Below are 20,991 nucleotides of genomic sequence, written 5' to 3' on the forward strand. Positions count from 1 at the left end.
AAGACTAACAAGTCCAGAAACATTAAAAACTGAGCGACACATGCAGACTTTTTATTGGGATGCTAACCCCCTCTCGTACGGTACGTCCATAAGCAATGATATCACATTAACTTACCAAAGGACATCAGTGTAATTTGAGTTTCATGTATGTGTATATCAACAGTAATATTTTTTTAGTAAACAACAACACTCAAATTCTTTGACATTCTACAAACAAGCCACAGGTTCAAAACTTACTCTGCCTTAAATCCTAACATTCGGCACATTACTTCTGCAGCCTTATCATCAAAGGAATGGCCACACACGGAACCCCATCGTCCTTCGTGATACATTTCAACTCTCCCAGATGACGGCAAAAATTGGCTTATGAGACGAATATCAGTTTTTGCTGGAAACACAGATAACGTACAATAGGTTTACATATTTTTTGATTGATTTGCTTTAACTACTTTTATTTTTTTTTTCTCAAAAGATCGTTGATGAAACCAGTTTCGCAATACTAACATTAATTTAAGGTGACAATTTAACAACAAAAACTTTGCATTTCAGAAATTATTGTATCTTTTTTTTTTTCCTAAAAAAACTTGTTTAATGTTGTAATTTATATCCATTCCCTTTGATTTTTAATTTCTCTTCAATTTCGAATCCGTATTTTACTGGTCTGTGTTATTCCTAGATATGTGTTGTTCTGAAAAGGTCAGTGCAGATTTTACTGAATCTGGGTTTGTGAATATAACAAAAATGTAACTTTTATGCAACAATTTAGAGATAAGTGTTTACTGTACTATTACGAAATGAAGTTAAATCATTGAATTGATGCAGTGGAAACGCGTTGAGGTCACAGTATAAACTTGTTATTTTTTTGCAAATTAGCAGGAATGCAGCAACCTTCAGCTTCTGTACATTACAAAAAGAAGAAAATAAAAAAGGCATTTGAGAGCTCTGTCGGATGGAAATAGACCTCATGCAAATTTTATGATGAGATATAAAAACAGACTAAAAATCATCTTGTACTTCGTATTTGAATCTGCAGCCTGTAATTGAATTTTCCAAAATCAATCAAAGTCGATCTTGTACATGCACACGAATACGTGCACTTGCATGGAGTCGATTTCCATCCGACCAGCTCATCATTTAATGCCATGTGCTTTCATACAAAAAACAATATAACATGAAAAGTGCAAACTTGTAAAAAGCTATACATACGACACCTGATTCCAACGTAACTTCCTGAAGAACAGCTACTGTTGACGAGAAGTGTTATATTACATAATGCAAGATCTAGCTCGCCACCAGTACAGACGACGGTGTATGCAGAAGTTGGCCAATCATTAACGAAATCAGTAGATTGAATAACTGATGGGTCATTTTTGCTGAAAAATATCATTTACATTTTTTAAATTACCACTTGTCATTAAATGTTATGGTCACGATTAAGTGTCTAATATCCGTATGTCGTAGACACAATCCCATACTCTACTCCAAAGCTATAGAATCCATGAGTTTGGCTTGGTATCATATCTTACTTACCGTTATTAAAATATTAAAACGAGAGACGCCATCAGTAGAGTGGGTACCATGCACACATGCTTATCCATCCTGAGTACATGTATCCGTTCTTAGTATTTGGTGGGTTTTCTAATGACCAATCTCCAAAGTTTTCTGTATTGTGTTTTGTAAACTGATGTTTTTCATTTCGCTGCTAATTGATTTTTGCAATTACAATAACTTTATGTGTGTTTCTTCTTCTTTAATTTTTGATTGCATCATGCATATGGGTCCTTCTTCATCTCTTTCAACGTGTTTTATTAATTATTGAAGATACGAAACATCGAGCCTTTCTACATGTATTGTTTGTTTAATAGTGAGTACAGATAGATTTTGAATTGTCTATTATTATTAGGTCTTTCCACTTTTCTGTGGAAAGACCTATTGTTTTTCTTCTGATTATTTTTTTTTTTTTTTTTCTTCCGCCTAATTTTGTTCTTGCGATAAACATTTGTTTCGCAATATGTCGCTTAGATATTTTGTATTTGATATCGAACAGTTTATGCGCTTTTGAAATTTACCCTGCGTAAACAAATACTATTCTTTGTAGGAGTTATCTCCCCAAACACTGTTTTCCTTGTTAGCGCATCTCCTTCGCAACCGTTAAAGATTATGACAAATTTATTTTACAAAATTGCTCGTAATATCCTTGGCATGATTTGTCCTATTTTGACCGAAGCGATATGACTGCTCCATATGAGAGTTATTTCCCCTTATGCATCTGATATAAGTGATATGAATTTCTATCTTATAAATCATAAGTGATAGAGACCTAGGATCTTTTGATTTGAGGTCCTTGGTCCCAAAAAATAAAAATTAGGTCAAGGTCAAAGGTCAAGGTCATATTCTAATATTTCAATTTGGCTTATTTTCACTTATATCCAAAGACTGTATAAGATATCAACAAATAATTTTTACTAAATTGTTAGTTGCGACATGTCGTAAGATGTAAATTTTGATTGCAAGCGTACGTTGAATGTAAAAGGGAGTTTTCTCCCCTCTTGTATTTAAAAATACGCGTTTGGTGATATAACTCATTAACTAAATATAATTAAGACCTATGGTCTTTTTATTTGAGGTCCTTGGTTTATGACCTTGAAATTGATCTCAAGGTCATAGCTTAATTTGGCGTTCTAGATTTTGACCTTTGCTTTTATTCTATATGTATACATGATAAAGATATACAACTTTTAGAAAAAGGTATCAAACCATTTAACCTTGAAAAAAAAACCGGAAGTGACCTTTTGTAAACCGGAAGTAGCTATTTTTTTGTACTTTATTAATATAAAAGTATATAGAACCAGATATTTTTGGAATTAGTGTCAAGTAAATATTCAAATATAATCGGAAGTAACATTTTTCAAACCGGAAGTAACAAATTATCTCCCTTATTTAAAAAAAAATGTACGGAAACAATATATTTTTGGAATCAGCTTACTAGGAGCTATCATTTGACGATTGAAATGACATTTTAAACTTAGTTTCACAACTTTTCATATCAAAATACATTGTTTTGATGGAAAGACCTTCAATTGTTCTCTGAACAATTGGTTTTTAATTGTTATATCGTTTGTTTCCCTTGTAGACTTAAACTTCGTCATTTTCATCCAACGTATACGTATCTAGATATTCTACCTTCTTAATAGAAGTTTTAAAAATAGTTTTACGCAGCCCATTGCTTAAAATGATTAACGCTGGATCGTTAACCTGACGTTTTGCATTCTGCTATTTTCATCACAGACAAGACAGTGTACAACAAACCGATTATGATTTTTTTTAATTTTAGCATGACATTTTCCAATTTCTCTTTTCGAACTTGACATTCACAGTTGATATTACATTGAACTAATAATAAATTGTAACCACACACTTGCATGTGAATTTATGGTTGTTAATTTGAACACAGGAGATCGATATTGAATCTACAGTTTGTCTCTAAAAACTCAGATCTTGGAAAAAGTGTTTCAATATTAACTGAAATTCACATTTTTATAGCTCTTAAATTTTATTTAAGTTTCTTACAATAATTTGACATTATACTAAACATATCATTGAATAATTAACCTGTTTTTAAATGTCAAAATGAAAGTGAGACAATTGAGAAAGTTGGAAGAAAAAAAATAAATAGGCGATGAGAAGTATTAAAAAAGGAATTTAGACATCTCAAATTGGAACTGTGAAATGTGAAAATGAATTGAAAAAATGAAGCAATGAAAACTTTTATAAACTGAGAATTATCAAGTCTTTAGAATGATAAAATAATTCAACATATTGTTTTTGTGTGAAAGTACACTCAAGCCATAAAATTTACTAAGTTATCACACAGAGTAGTGATTGATCATGCACAATAAAACTGTTCACAAGTATCATGTATGTTCTTTACTGCATTGTTTGATATGTAGTCGAAATATGATGATTTAAGTTTTCATGAATGAGAAGTATTTCTGAATAAAATTTAAGGTATCACATTTGAAAAATTTTGAAATATTTTCTCACCTTACAGGAAATCCAAAATGTCTGCATACAACCTTCGCAGAATTCATTGTAAAACCACTTTCGCACACTGGCAGCCATGTAACCCCATATGCAATTTCTAATCTTCCCTCAGACTTCCCACTACCACCACTTAGGCGGATTTCGGTAGTTGCACCTTGAAGATATTTAAAATTCTTTCATGTTATTCTTTTATTAACAACGGATAGATATAGCTATGTTTCAGTTTTCGTTACCCCATTCAATCCCCTTTCACCGATTATGACATCACCAAATGAGACTGATGAATGATTTTATACTCGTCATGAACAATATAACAGATGCAGCATGTTTAGAAAAATTGTCTCATAGTACCGGAGCATAACATCAACACGGTATCTTTTGAGGTTCGTGGTGCTATGTTTTTTTAAAGTTTTAGGAATAGCAACTCTTTGTGATTTATTGTTATCGAACTTCTCCCTTGAAAAACATTTTTTTTACTTTTTATGACCCCACAACGTAGTCGTCGGTGCAATGTAGTTTTACCCTTGTTCATCATTCCGTCATTCTGTTATTCCGTCATTCCGTCATTCCGCAAGAAACCGTTATACGGATTTTTTTTCTAAACGCCTTCAGATATTGGACTGATTTCTGGTATGTGAGTTAAACATGATGAGTTACAGATCAAGTGTAAGTTTCGTTCCGCTCCGCTAATGTTTTGCCGAAAGTATGAGCTTTGGACTTTGACCTATTGTTGAAAATCACAGTTATACAGACTTTTTTTTCTAAACGCCTTTAGATATTGGGCTGATTTTCTGTATGTCAGTTAACCATTATGAGTTTCAGATCAAGTTTAAGTATAGTTCTGCTCCGCTAATTATTGCCAACATTAAGGGTTTAAGACTGAAAATGGTTGAAAATCACAGTTATACAGACTTATTTTTCTATAAGCCTTCAGATTTTGAGCTAATTTTGGATATGTGAGACTACCATCATGTTTGTGTCCACATGTGTTGTTGAAATTGCAAACTTTTCACATTTTGGAGACGGGGCCATTCCTGTCGTTTCGACACATCTAGTTTTGTTTTAAGCTTAGATGTTGTTTCAAGATAGCCGATTAAACAACTCACCACCAGACACATAACGACACACTTATTATATGTTACCGTACGGCCTTCGACACGAACAAAACCGATACCGTACATTAAGCTTTAAATGACAAATGAAGATAATTTCAAACGGGAAAACTGACGGCTTAATTTAGGTACAAAAATTGTATGATATAAATCTACAAACGAAAACCACTGAATTATAGGCTTCAGATATGGTACTATCACATTAAGAATTTTGCGGGGTTGAACATTTTTGTGCGCGCGCAACCCTCCATTTTAATTGTAAACAAGTTGTAAAAAGACTTCTATTTTATCATGGGTGACCCCCACATATTTCAATTTCACAAAGATTAACATCGAGCTCCACCGCATCGAAACATTTTCTGTCATTTCTTTTTTGGTTTGCTTTAAATATAATGCAGAGCTTGTATTCGATGAAAAAAAACAACAAAGTTTTAAGTCAACAAAGTATTAGACAATTCTATAATATTTTACAATTTCCCGAGCTACTTTTATTCTGCAAACAAATAACAATTGCAAATTTGAAAAGTAAAAAAAAACGCTCTAAAAGCAAACAAATTGAGAGAATTATTATTTGCATGCCCATAATAATGCGAATTTATCATTTAGAGGTCAATAAAATTATTTTCATCAGTTTGAACTGCAGTAAATTTATATTGTTCTGAAAATGGTTTTGGTAAACTTTTAACAGTTGCTGTATATATCACCTTCTGCTAATAGGCAACCTTTTGATTTTAAGTGTTAAGATTACCACATTAATTTGATTGTTTGAATATCAAGAACAAATTTATTTTTCATACTCGACAAAGGAGTAATAAAAGATAGCAAAGGAATATTCTTAAAGAATAATGTTAAAAGGGAGTCCTCCTTAATCTGATTTTGTTTTTTTGAACTTACTATATATGGCAAGCAATTTATTCTTACCCCTTTCGTGAACAACAAAATAACCCCAATATAAAAAACATCCTATATTATTTCATCGTGCGAAGTGTGAGTCATTTACTGCTAACATAAATAATATTAAAGCTTAATGCAAAATTATGACCATGCTATATGGTTTACATAAATACAGGGTACGTTAATTTTGTTCACCAGTTGGAGGCATAAGTAATTTCTTTCAAACAACATCAAAGTACTATGATTTGTCAAAGAAGGCCTACTTTTGTAAAAATATTCTTGGTGTTCCTTTGTTAAAATTGTGGCTAAAATTGCGGTTAAAGACCTTCATAGTAATTTTCGTTCATCTTTATTGTACTGGTTTGAATACTATTTAAGCATTTCTAAAATTGTATATGGAATGTTGACTGACTAATCGAAAAATATTGGGTAGAAATTAATCAAAGTAATCAAAAACATTTTTTTTTACCACATGTCATAGCAATGTCTTGAGCGTGTGTACAGTGGCCTGTGTGTCCCCATCCATCAAATTTACAGAGAGCTATATCAACTTCATCTCCACTGCACGTAAGATTTCCCATCCAGATAGGTCCAAATCCAGGCTTAATTTTTGATATTGGAATAACTGCTGGATTGCTATGGAATGAAAATAATACAACTAGCGTCTTTAAATTCAATTTAAACTTAATCTATTGTTGTTTGAAATTGAAAAATGGATTTGACACAAGTTTTTCGATGAAGTAGCGTCTTCTTTGAAAACGTTTAAAAAAATAGCTGATGAAAACACTTGAATTGCCGAGTTGATATCTTGAAAATCTCTTGCTGCGATTAGAAACGCTTTGCTTTGAATTGATTTTTGTTATTGTGAGTAATGTCCCTGCAAATCTTGTTCATGTTAAAAACAAAACTTGTTTATATTTCTTATGGGAAAATATCTGGCGCTGAAGAAGTTTATTGCCAATCAGAAACCAATTTATAGTCTGGGAAATGTGACGGAAGCATTGATAACTTAGTTTCCTTTCCTTTCGTGTATTCAACTAATATTTAGAATCAAGTTAATTTTGAATTTTCCAAAACATTTCATAATTTGAAAACTCATTTGACCGATAAATCTCATAAAAATGCAAATGTATAATTCAAATGTGATAGTATTCATTTGTTGTTGTATCCATTTGCACGTCCCAATTCTTTACGTTTTACTACATATCCAATGTAAATTAAGCCCATTTCAGTCTCTTGTGTTTTTTTTAACTGTATCCACAGAACCAAAATGACTTCATAAATAAATACACTAAAAGCATAACTTTATATGTTAAAACGTCTGTGATGTCTGATTGTAGAGATTCCGTATCTGATAATCACTTATGATTTAAAAAATTAAAAAAATAACGAACCTTTGTTGATATCCTAACATTTTACAAATAACAACTGCGTCTGATGCATCAAATGCACTGTCGCAAACGGTACCCCATTCGCCATTGTGAAAAACTTCAAGTCTGCCTTCAAATGGTCCACTTCCACCAACTAACCTCACATCCGTTGCTAATAGATGTCAAATATTTATCAGTGTTGTAATAAGTTAAAATAATAACTTCAGTATATGACACATTATCAATAGAATACGTTTCAAATATGTTAACATTGAGACTAAATACAGGGATGAATATGTTCTATTTGTTTCGCTCACACATGACTGTCAAAACAATATCATTCTATGCGACTGTCATACAAGTGAAGGATTAAAATAGCTATATTAACAGGTTTAATTCACTATTTTCTGCAAATGTATGTACCAGGTCAGGAACATGACAGTTTTTTTTCCATTCGATTGATGTGTTTGACTTTTGATTTTGCCATCTAATAAGTAACTTTCTTTTATTGAATTTTTCTTGTAGTTCGGTATATTTTTTTTTCTATTCATAAAGCGAAATAGATAATGTGAGTGCGAATGAGACAACTCTCCATCCAAATAACAATTTATAAAGTAAACCATTATAGGGGTATGTACGGCCTTCAACACGGAGCTTTGGCTCACACCGAACAACAAGCTATAAAGGGCCCCAAAATTATGAGTGTAAAACCATTCAAACGGGAAAACCAACGGTCTAATTTATATATATATAATTTTGTTTAGCTATGATATCTTATCTTTAAGAAAGTATTACGTTGTTATCATACAGAGTACATGTAACATTTGATCACAATATATAAAATGTCTCATTATATGTGGGAATTAGCATTTTCTAAGGTGATTCTTAAATATACACCCCAAAAACAGGGTTTTAGATGAGAGTATAAAAACTATCTTACTGCAGTCAACACCAACGTCTTCTGAATGTTTACAATCTGTTACTCCCCATGCAGAATGAGAACACTCCTCGATATCACTTTCATTTCCTGCGCATTCAATATTCTTCAGAAATATGGATCCACTTCCATAAGCAAAATGTGGAGCATATATCACGTGTGGATTCCTGTAGATATAATTATTTGTAACAGATATTGAAAAGTCAGTCATATTACTAACGATGACATTTTATGAGTGGGAGTGTTAATATTAACTCCCTTAGTTATCTGATCACACAATTATAGCAGTTTCAAAATTTAAAATATCAAACGTAGTTAAATAAGTTAAAACATATATAGTAAATAAATATCAATACAATGTAGAAGCGACTAAGCTTTTGATACCGTGTTCGCCTTGCAATTCCCTTCATTTTATTAGTCGAAACAATAAAATATATAATATGTAAATTAGGTAGTAATAGAACTAAATTTATTAACAATGAATTTATTTTGTTTTCTATATACGGTCTCCATCAATAACAGGTCTAACCGAAACACTATTCTCCAATCCAATAAATTCCTGCATAAATGACAATGGACCAAAATGAGACAAAAATAGACATTTTACAAAAGCGATTTAATATATAGTATGAAAACACATTTCTAAAATTTACTGAAACCGAAAAATGTAAAGAAATTAATTTGAAATTTTTGACACATACGTGTTATTATATCCAAGCATTGTACAAATTACAGCAGCATCTGGAATATCAAACCCATCATCGCATAAAGTTCCCCATTCACCGTTATGCAACAGTTCGACACGTCCACTCGAGCTATCAGGTCCATCTACTAGTCTTGCAAAAGTATCTGTTTTAAAAGACAAACAATCATCGATAGTGAAAATTGAGTATTATACCGTACCTAAAACAATAATGTTATAAAATTGAGAATGCAAATAGGGAATGTGTCACAGGGACAATAACCTGACCAAAGAGCAGTACACAGACTAAGACTGAGAAGATTTGGTTTTATATCTGTACTAATGAGCTGATCGTTTATGTTGTATTATATATGTTACATGTACACATATGTATACACAAAACTGTTATTCGTATATATAGTCTTAAACCCCTATTCAAAGTTCTAAAATACAAGACAAAAATTGTCAACCTTCAGTAAGTGAAAAGTCTACTGTTTTTTTTTTATAAGATATGAGATTTGAATCATCTTTGTTTACTTCACCACTGCAAGTAAATCGATTTACAATTTTGATAAATTCAGAAATTTGAAGACAAGGGATTTACTTGAAAATAAGCCCTGAACTTTAAAATGAAAAGGGTATAACTAGCTCATACATGTCATATGAGACTGTAAGTCAAGAATGTTTATCCATAATAAAACATTACTAATGTGTGCCTTTTATTTCCTGTTTTCATATGAATTTCATCATTTGTTTTAAACTTGAGACTTGTACAAACCACACAATAATGAAACATCCAGATCATGATTGCAGTCTGAATGGCCCCATCCGTTTGATGAACAATTGGATATGTCAGTCTCATTTCCCGTGCATCCAAGATTTTCTAATAAAATCAATCCATTTCCAGATCCAAAATATGGAGTTGGGACCACATAGGGATACCTGTAAGAATAATGAATTACAAAACATTACATACACTATAGTTTTAGACCTTACTAGGATTGGACTTAAATTTAATCCCCACTAGTGAATCACTTTAAAGGAGTGTGTCCAATAAAGAACGTGTTTGCATTTTACATAAATTAAAAAAAACAAAGATTGAAATAATTGAAAAGAGATTTTCAAACTCACAAAGCAATGAACAAATGACAACGTCATGGCTAAAACAAACGGAAGCGACGGAAAATACAAACAGCATCCCACCAGACATTATGGCAAACTGAATAGTCAAGCACAACAGACCCAACAAAAACTAGAGACTATATCAGGTGAGGGTAAATATAAACATAATTGCGATAAATCTTCTTTTTTTTTTTTTATTAAATACTGATGATTCATTTTTATTCGTTCGAAACCAATTTTCGAGAATATAGTGAGCACAGGGAAACTACGAATGTAAATGTTTAACAAATTGCTTTGCTGTATGATTAACTGGAAACTTTTTGAAAACCACGAAATCCAATATCCACGAAATTGCAAGTTTTTATCAATCCACGAAAATTGGTACCCGCGAAATTTAAATAAAATTATCAAAATAAAAGTTGTCAGTTAACAATTAAAAAATACCCGCTGTATTTGTTCCAACCTGTTCTAAGTTTGGAATCTGTTGTTCTTTGGTTCTCGTTTAATGGTGTGATTCATAAATGTTTCTCCACAGCCGTTTGTTAAAGAGATAAACATAAAAGCAACAGTAGTATACTGCTGTTCGAAATTCATAAATCGATTGAAAAAATATAAAACAAATCCGGGTTACTAAAAATGTAACACACACAGAAACGAACTATAATATAACAATGGCCATTTTCCTGACTTGGTATAGGACATTTTAAGAAAACAAATTGGTGGGTTGAATCTGGTTTTGTGGCATGCCGAACCTCCCGCTTTCATTGAAATGTTTAATATAACATTTAAATATCAACATTACATGACAGGACTACAAAACAAATAAATGGGAGAACATATAGAATAGAGAAACTCACGAATAATAGCTAATAAAAGGAATCAGGTTTAAAACTTAATACGCCAGACGCGCGTTTTGTCCACAAAAGACTAACCAGTGACGATCAGATGCAAAAAAGCTCTTAACGTATCGTTGTTTTTCCTATTTGAATTATTTTACATTACTCATGTTTGGTTCTCGGTGTGAGACAAGGTTCAGTGCTGAATGACGTATTTTTACCTATACTTGTTTTACTTTTACACTGCAATATTGTCTCATTGGCACTCATACCACATTTTCACTTTTCTATTCATAAGAGACTTATACGAGCCTGATTTATTCAACTGATGAAAAATGTTATTTTGATTACAATTTTGTTTCCAATCATTGCATTTAGGTATGCGGTTCTTGTAGATCTTGTATTGCAAATCATAATTTTCTATCACAGTTTTTACCTGCCAAAAATATAGTTTTTTTAAGCAAACACATGACAATTAGGCACGAGTCGTCATGTAAGGTGAGTGTTGATGGAAACAGAAATTAGGTACATCTTGATGTTGTAAGCTCCTAAAATATTTTCAATATTAATATACAAAGACCAAATGACACAGAAATTAAAAACTATAGGTCAGTGTGCGGCCTTCAACAATGAGAAAAGCCCACACACCAAAGTCATTTATCAAAGGCCCAAAATGACAAATGAAGAACAATTCAAAAGAAAAAACAAACGGCCTAATTAATGTACAAAAACATAAAAGAAAAACAAATATGTAACAAAGCAACAAACTCCAAACAACTGAATGACAGGCTCCTGACTAGGGTCAGGTACTTACATACATATTCAGAATGAGGCGGAGTCAAATCTATTAGCGGGATACTGACCCTTCTCTAACCGGGGACAATGATGTAACAGTACAACATAAGAACGAACATTCGTTTTTGTTATATTGCTTTCAATGTTTCTTTGGACAACTGTAATACAAATCTGAAGCTTTCATTTATGCTGTTATAATGCTAAATAAGGGCCCTCAAAATATAGAAGTTTGAATGTGATCAACTGTGTCTAAGAGAGAATTTATAACTTCAAACATACTTAACGTATAATTACATACCATTGTCCGTCTCTCTCTTCTTTTGTCTGTCAGTCCATTTGGTTGTATTCCCCCTCTATAACTAGAGTATTAATAATATTGCTAACAGGAAGTCACTGGATTTATATATTACAATTTATATTTGTAACATATATCAAATGAGTTGTCTCTTTAAAAAAAAACATTTGCTAAACATGATACAGAGGTCAAGCAAAAACTTACTTTGCATCAAAGCCTAAGCTTTTACATACAACAGTTGCATCTGTGATGTCGAAGTTTTTGTTGCAAACTGTACCCCATACATTATTATGGTAAACTTCTAGTCGTCCTGAGGTCAAACGAGTTCCATTGACAAGTCTTAATGGTGTTCGACCTAAAAGTAATAGCATTCTACTATGTTCATTTCAATAATGAAAGAGTTGACATTATCAGTTTAAATTCTGTACTTTAATGAGAAACTGATAATACGTTTTTACCAACACATTGATATTGTATACACAGCTACTTTTGCATAGGTACTATTTCTATACTTAAAATTTGTAGTACTGGGAATGTACTTTTAATATTTAATACTATTTCTCTACTTTAAAGTTAATGTGATATGTAGGTACCCGTATTATACAGTACTTGATTTGTACTTTATTTTTTTGTTAAGGATTAGTCCCAACAGTGATAACAATGTTCCATATTTGAAAATCATAACGTTAAGAGATTTGAAAAAGACAAATTTTCAAAAAAGTAGAAATCAAGTACTGTGAAATACAGGTACCTTAATAGTACAATAATTTTAAAGTGTCAAAATATCACTGAATATTAAACATAGATTTCCAGTACATCAGATTTTTGGTACATAAATAGCACCTATGCAAAAGTAGCTGTGTAACTAGTTTTATATGACCGTATCTTTTCTTAAACAAATGTTAAATTTCATCATTGTAACTGACATATGAATCATGTTATTTGAAATTTCATTGTAAATTACGAAAAAAAAGGTAAGCTGGAAAACACAAAAAATAGGATACAATGGGGCAAATATTTTAAATTCTTAAATATATCATATATGTATCTCAATCGACATATTGATATAAAATCATGTTACATTAAAATAATATATAGATAGATAGTTTCAGAAAAAAATTCTTAATTATAAACTATTGTTGCTTCATCTGGTTTTGTTTCTTTCGGATGTCTTTCTTTCTTATTGTCATTTAGTCTTAGCCTTCCATAGAACATTCGAATGTAATCCATGCATTAACTCTGATTTTATAATGGTTGCATATTGTAACTTACCACAGGAAATGCTAACATCGTCACTATGTTGACAATTATGTTGTCCCCACCCTGAAAAGTTACAGGCTGCAATATGTGTTTCCATCCCAGTACAATGTATGTCATCCATCATTATACTTAATGAACTTGGTTTGAAGTAGGAAGGTGGAAGAATTGTCACATTGCTGCAAAATGATGTTGATTATGAACATTTATCTCTACCAAACTTATACGAAACATCTTATTAGTGTAATTATCCTTTAATGGGTCTAGATTGTAGTTTGAATTATTCAAAGGTATCTAATTGAGTACTGTGTATGAGGTTTTCAGCCGTTTTCGTATGTTGTTGATTGGTACAGTTAAAACAAACTAAAACATCCTCTGTATTTTTCTGTAGATCTCAAAAAAATGTTCAGGGATCAAAGCAGTTTATTGCGTTTAACAAATATAGATCATGCAGTACTTTCGTATGTTCTATGAACGGCTAAGCCTAAATGACAATAAAAAAGATATCCTGTCGAAACAATTTAATCATACACTGTCTTTTTACTTTAACTAATAAAAAAGAAATACCATCTATCAGTAAAATACATATAAATTTCTATAATTTAGCCTCAGAAATTATTTTTCAATCACAGAAAAATACTGTTGCCAAACGTTTGGCAGATTAACTGATGTATAATAAACTTCCCTTAAAAAGCATCTGATTATTTCTGGTATAACCACTTTCTTAGGTAAGAGGAAGGGTTGGGATTCGGCCTATACGTTTTACTCCGTCAAATTATGTATGTATGTGCTTGCCTCAAGTCAGGGGCCTATAATTCAGTGGCCTAGTTTGTTACTGTTGCAAATTTGTACTTCGTTCATTTTTTGTACGTTAAAAAAAGAGGCCCAAAAGATACCAGAGGGACAGCCAAACTCATATATCGGAAATAAACGGACAACGCCTTAGCTAAAAAAATATGCCGTTAGTATTCTCGTTTGAATTGTTTTACTTTTGTTTATTGGGGGCCTTTTATAGCTGACAACGCGACATTTAGAAAGTTAGGACAAAATTATGAAGCCTATATAACCATTAATCTCAGTCTGTACCTAAATGTTGACGAAGGCGACCACGATGTAATCAAGCACAACTGTGGGTAGCTTTTGCAACATAAATATCATACAACTTTTAATGTATAACATTTGTTTAGTTACAGTTTCAGTTTTTTATTGATTGTTTAAGTTTCTTTGCATAGTGCAGCTATTTCACATAATAGTCAATTATTTACACACAGCTGTTTTTGTTTTGTTATTTATAAAAAAAAAAAGAAGATGTGGTATGATTCCCAACAAGACAACTGTCCACAAGACGTTAAATACATACTTTGTTTCAAATCCAAGCATTCTACATATGACCTTAGCATTTTGTACTGTAAATCCATCATTACAAATTGTACCCCACTGGTCCTCATGATAAACTTCAACACGTCCCTCATTTGGAACAAGGCCTTCTGTAAGACGCACTCCGATGCCTTTTAACAAACAGTAACTTCATTAATACCAACAATCGCAAAAACGAATATTAGAATATGTTTTGTTTAATAAAATAATTTCAAAAATCGTCTGCTATTTTTTTTCTAATATACCAAATATTTTTCTGCACAACTGGTTAGCTTAAAGTTGATGTTGATTTATATAACCTCTTCCAAGCGTTAGTCAGATGCAAAAGGGAATCTTGATTTAAATAAACTAATCATCGAATTATTACCACTAAGCAGTTTTCAAATATGCTCACAGCTTTTACATTTCTCAAAAAAATATCGTTATTTTGATTTCTCTAAAGCAGTTTGGATTTCATTTCTTATGAACATTTTTCAATGTTCCTTTCCTCGATATGTTTTTGACAATATGCCTACCGCAACCTATATTCATGTATTTAGACGACTGACAGCCGCCTTTTCCCCATCCAGGGAATGGGCAAGCAGCAATGTCATCTTCAGTTCCATAACAACCGAGTTTGGACATCCAGGCGCTGCCAGAGCCGTGTGTATAGCTTTGAGTCCATATCCTAGGATTTCTGAAAATATGGAATAGACATAAAACTGTTTAGTTATATTTATATTGTTATATACAAGACATATGAGCAAATAGAACCTATAGGTTAACAAACAGTCGTCAAAACAGACAAGTAATCCTGTCGAGTCGAAAAACTATGAATTTTACAACTAAGGGTATCATAATGTGTTCTCAACTACAAATTAAGAAACAGCAGTAGTTTACCGATGTTCAAATCCTGGAAATCGAGTATAGAAGATACAAATAAAGGTACAAACGCAAGCTCATTAATAACGTTTTAGAGACAACAATGTTTATGACATATAACCGTTCTAACTAAGTTTTATGATCCCCATCCTGAATTAGTTGACCGACACGATGTGCTGTTGTCTCAAATCACTAGCGACATAGAACGATGTGGTATGAGTGCCAATGAGACAACTCTCCATCCAAGTCACAATTTATAACGGTAACCAATTATATGTCAAGTTGCGGTCTTCAACACAGAACCTTGACTGACACCGAACAGTAAGCTACAAAGAGCCTAAAAACATTACAAATGTAAAACCATCCTTAGATAACCGAGTGTGAATTTACAAAACAAAAGTTGCATGCTTGGAAAATGGCTTCTCCTGTGGACGCACTTGGTCTCGATGCAACCGATTCCCTTTAGTTTTGTTTGTTACCCTGATATATCTCTTCAGTAGTCACCACTTTCGTGCTGACATGAATTATCATTGATATGGTTATATTTATAAATTAACTGTTTACAAAATTTTGAATTTTTGAAATACTAAGGCTTTTCTACCTCAGGCATAGATTACCTTAACTGTATTTGACATTAGGAATTTTGGTCCTCAAAGCTCTTCAAATTCGTACTTTATTTTGGCCTTTTAAACTTTTTTGGATTCGAGCGTCACTGATGAGTCTTTTGTAGACGAAACGCGCGTCTGCCGCATATTCATAATTTAGTCCTTGGATCTACGATGAGTTTATTTACTACCACTGAGTCGATGCCACTACTTGTGGAGATTTATTTCCCCGAGGGTATCACCAGCCCAGTAGTCAGCACTTTTGTGCTGAAATGAATTATCAATGATATCGTTATATTTATAAATAAACTGTTTACAAAATTTTGAATTTTTGAAATACTAAGGCTTTTCTACCTCAGGCATAGATTTTCTTAGCTGTATTTGGCAAAACTTTTAGGAACGTTGGTCCTCAATGCTCTTCAACTTCGTACTTTATTTTGGCCTTTTAAACTTTTTTGGATTCGAGCGTCACTGATGAGTCTTTTGTAGACGAAACGCGCGTCTGGTGTATATACAAAATTTAGTCCTGGTATCTATGATGAGTTTATTTCCTAATCGATTTACGGGATTTGAATATTGGAAAGCTATTGTCGCCTTAAATAGATCCTTCCCTGCGATTTACGTTGGTTTCTCTCAATCATTTATTTGATATAATTGTATTTGGAACAACCTATATGTTTTGTAAAAGAAAAATTGACCAAGATATTTGTATCAAAATCTTATATCCTTACAGTAGTTTTAGTAACGATAGGCGTATGTCTAATTTTTTTTTATTCCTCCCGAATGAACAAATGTTTATTTTGATGGCCTTTCAAAAACTTACTTTAAATGTACATTACAACCTGGACTAGAAAAGTATTTATGGGATAAACTCAATACGCAGTATTCAGATTCTTTAGTATTTATGTATTAATATATCTGACAAAATAGTCCGTTAGAATAATTACAATTTTGAAATTATTTCAAAACTTTTGATATTTTGACAATTTTGCGTTTCTTTATTTTTTTGATTGTTTTTTCATTCAGTTTCGTTTCATTGCTAGTTTTTCTTCGATGTATGAGTTTTGAATGATCCATTTGAATTTCCCACATCTTTTTGTACAAACACTTTATACCGAAACCTACTTAAAGAGTGACTATATCCGCCTATCTTCTAAACGACACTCTTCTACAAACGTGAATCAAAGGTACAAATACCTGTTTAAGTTCACTGCAGTTCGAATTAATAACAAACAACTCAGATAGTTACATTATTAATATTTCAAGACGACATTATAATAATAGTTTTGGTTTGACTGACCGACATAATTTCACATTCTTAGAGGTATTGATTGATTATTCACAAACAATTGACAGTAAGCATGTAAAGGTTGCATTTCTGTAAATATAGACAATGCTATTTCCAATAGGAACTCCCTCTGCGGCTAAATCTGTGCCACTTTAACTATGAATTTTCGTAAAATATACTAGAATGGAAGTTGATATGCATTTCTCTTTTTATTCAAAGATCAAATATAGTGTACTTACGATGTATTATATCCGAGCATAGAGCAGATAACTTTGGCATCGGCGATATCAAAATCATCACTACACACAGTTCCCCATATTTGATTGTGATTTACTTCTAAGCGCCCTTCTGAAGGATTGTCACCACCATACAGTCTTACCCTCGTTTCTGTGTTACACAAGCAAACGATTTATAAAATAATTTGTTTTTACCAAGCTCTAATCAAACTCTCTCGGATCTTCGTTTTGTTTGGAATTTTCAGTTTTTTTTCAGTAGTTATTTATCTCTAGACATTTTTTTTTGATTATTTAACCTGACGTATTTAAACAAATGCATATTGAATATTGACATGTTTTCATTAGATATATTTGGGTTTTAGTGTTGTTAGTGTACTGTTATGTTGTAATAGGCTTTACATCTACATTGTTCTTTAACAATGAATGATAATGGGATAATCAAAGAAAGCAAGCGACTGATTGAACTTAACAAAAAAACTGTAAAGCTAATTTTGATATGTGCTTTGCACGCCATGATATAGCTGACAACCAAACACGCAACATTTTAAGTGTCGCCTACTATTGGTTGCTAGTGCATAAATGTCAGGATTAATCATAATTATATAACTTTATATATCCCCAAAAATGCAAGTACATGCAAGTACCCCAGCATCACTTCCACTGAACAATTTGCATTCTGCCAGCCTGCAGATGAACATTTTGTAATACTATATCTTTATTTCCTTAAATCTATTCAGAAAAAAATATAACTTTCGAATGTTTTCAAATAATATTCTTGAAAACAAAAAATACAATACATTTAGTATATTAGCTCCTCTGCTATCATTTGACCTTTTTCTGAATGAAACAACTTTAGATGCACAATATGAGATAAACCTTTCTAAATTGTCTATTCATTTGATGATATCATAAAAATGATAGACGTTTTGTTGGCAACATATTTGTTGAGTTTAGTTGACTGAAATTTCAATACACATTCTATTTTTAATGGTGATTGTGCATCCTTATTGGCCGACTTATTTTTTTGCACTCATATGAGCCATAATTCATGAATAGCCTCTCCAAGACAAACATATAAAACGTCCTGCAACTTTCTGTTATCTGAATATTTGGTGTTTTGATAATTTAATTTAACTAAATGACCTGATCAGTTTATGATTGCATCTTATATATCAATGAACTTCGGATGAGGGATTCTGTCTACACTAGACAATCTGTCATATATTTATCTTTGCTCGCTATTGGTCCAGTTGCATGACTTCAGAATAGAGAATTTATGACAATCGAGATAATTTTAACCTCTAGATCATCAATTTCTAATTTCATAGTACTTCAAATCCGTGTCACTGAGTCTTTTGTAGATGAAACGCCCGTCTAGCGCAAATACAAATGTTTAATCTGAGTACATGTTTCTATGATGAGTTTATTTGTCCTAGCTTATCGCGTTTACATATCTCAATTGAAACTTTATGCTCATGAATGTTCACATTATCATTATCACGACGGTGCTACTTGTACAAAGGTGTCCAACAGTGTTTTAAAAAGGAAAGATGGAAATCGAAACTTCATAAAGATTACGAATCGGTTAGCCGATTACATTCGTCTGTATGTCAAATGACTTATTACATATGGTTTATCTTTAAATACCAGTATGGACGCAACTATGTCAATGAATGCATTGTGTTCATTTTCCTTGTATTTCTATTCCAACATGTGATATTTGCAATATGTGTGGATTCACACAGAAGGTAATGCGTGCATCTCGGGGACACTATTTGAAATACTGTCGCCTTAATTTACCCTGCCGATAAACCCGGTTTCGCTTCTTTTCGAGTTCTATCGATTATCTAAGAATATGTGTTACCTGAATTTTTTTTTACATAAAATACATCTTCCTTTTGAAAAGATGACATATACACATAGGTAAACTACTCTTATTAAGAATATAAAATCATATGTTAATACATACTACAGAATACTCCAGCATCACTTCCACTAGAACAATTTGCGTTCTGCCAGCCTGCAGATGAACATTTGGTGATATCCAACTCATCACCAGTGCAGTTAACATTTGATAAGTGTAGAGATCCATTGCTCTTTCCAAAGCAGGAATTGCATATTTCAGGAAAACTACGAAGCAGCAATAAGAATAATAAGCATGATAAGGTAAATAACACTGAAAAGTAAATAAAATCATCATACACATTGTGTTTCGAAACACTCAAAGCTTTCTTGATCAAGTTCTTGCGCAAACAAATGGGAAACATTTTAAAAAAAACTGGACACGCAAACGAAAAATATACTAGCCAACAAAATCAAATGACGAAAGTCAAGGAACTTGTAAATAAGAAAAAGTAAATCCTTTAACAATGATATCGATCGTAAAGAAATGATAATATATATAATCAATTTAATTTATTGATTCACTACATTACCGTCAAACTCCTATATCAGTTCACCAATACAATGTGACGGTGTCCCTATTCATTAGATAATTGTTTTCACGATGGTGAAATCGGTAGAGTAGTTTGATCTGAACAGACATTGATGGTCGACATGCGAATTTGGTGCAGAAAAATTACTACCGTTTATGATATTACTCTATCAAGGAGGGACGAAAGATACCAAAGGGACAGTCAGACTCATAAAACATATCCGATATTGCTCCATTTGATATTTATGCGATTTAGCTTTTATTTTTTTGATGACTGTAATATACATTACATATTATGTTATTTCGTATGGTCATTATATTTCAATTTTAGTTTCAATTTCTGTTATAAAAGATATATTTAGAATGGTTAATATATTTCTTGTATCTTTCCTATCATATTTTGAAAAAGATTATCAAAGTTCATTTTTCTACATATTATTTCTTGTACGGCTGTCGATATTGATGTTGTAAATTACACTGTTACAAGTTTCCAAACATAATCGATGGTTAAAAAGCGTTAACCATGTCAAAGTAAATCGCATACTTTTTAAGATGTAAACAGTTCATTTCTTTTGAATTAATTTCATTAAGGTGGTACACAACATCCCGATAGAGAGATCACTGTGAAAATCAGCTGAACGTTTTAATCACGTTCTATTGTTAATGAAATATGAAGCTTCTCAATGATCAAAATTGCTGCTTGTCAAACTGTTATACATCCAATGTGGTTTTTTTTCTCGATAAAGTGTATGGTTTCAAAGTGTTTTGATTTTTTGTTATATTTTAGTAAAAGGGTAAAAGTAACTAGTTTGTCAATAAGTTATGAAAATAAGATGTGCCAAATAA

At 32.0% G+C, this 20,991-nt stretch overlaps 1 protein-coding gene across 1 annotated transcript in view; it reads right to left on the reverse strand.

Annotated features, from left to right (window-relative positions):
- The window catches only part of LOC139525008 (scavenger receptor cysteine-rich domain-containing protein DMBT1-like), a 107,980-nt gene that overhangs the window by 35,815 nt on the left and 51,174 nt on the right, over positions 1 to 20,991 (reverse strand). The window contains exons 22-35 of the mRNA XM_071320183.1: positions 19,681 to 19,841; positions 17,715 to 17,862; positions 15,237 to 15,397; positions 14,705 to 14,852; positions 13,360 to 13,523; positions 12,292 to 12,442; positions 9,818 to 9,981; positions 9,059 to 9,206; positions 8,361 to 8,524; positions 7,445 to 7,592; positions 6,520 to 6,686; positions 4,045 to 4,198; positions 1,207 to 1,373; positions 238 to 388 (exon numbers count right to left, since the gene is read on the reverse strand). Of these exons, the coding sequence (XP_071176284.1) occupies positions 238 to 388; positions 1,207 to 1,373; positions 4,045 to 4,198; positions 6,520 to 6,686; positions 7,445 to 7,592; positions 8,361 to 8,524; positions 9,059 to 9,206; positions 9,818 to 9,981; positions 12,292 to 12,442; positions 13,360 to 13,523; positions 14,705 to 14,852; positions 15,237 to 15,397; positions 17,715 to 17,862; positions 19,681 to 19,841 (2,196 nt within the window). The remainder of the gene's footprint in view (positions 1 to 237; positions 389 to 1,206; positions 1,374 to 4,044; positions 4,199 to 6,519; positions 6,687 to 7,444; positions 7,593 to 8,360; positions 8,525 to 9,058; positions 9,207 to 9,817; positions 9,982 to 12,291; positions 12,443 to 13,359; positions 13,524 to 14,704; positions 14,853 to 15,236; positions 15,398 to 17,714; positions 17,863 to 19,680; positions 19,842 to 20,991) is intronic.

This window comes from Mytilus edulis, chromosome 5, assembly GCF_963676685.1.
Source record: "Mytilus edulis chromosome 5, xbMytEdul2.2, whole genome shotgun sequence".
Taxonomy (NCBI): domain Eukaryota; kingdom Metazoa; phylum Mollusca; class Bivalvia; order Mytilida; family Mytilidae; genus Mytilus; species Mytilus edulis.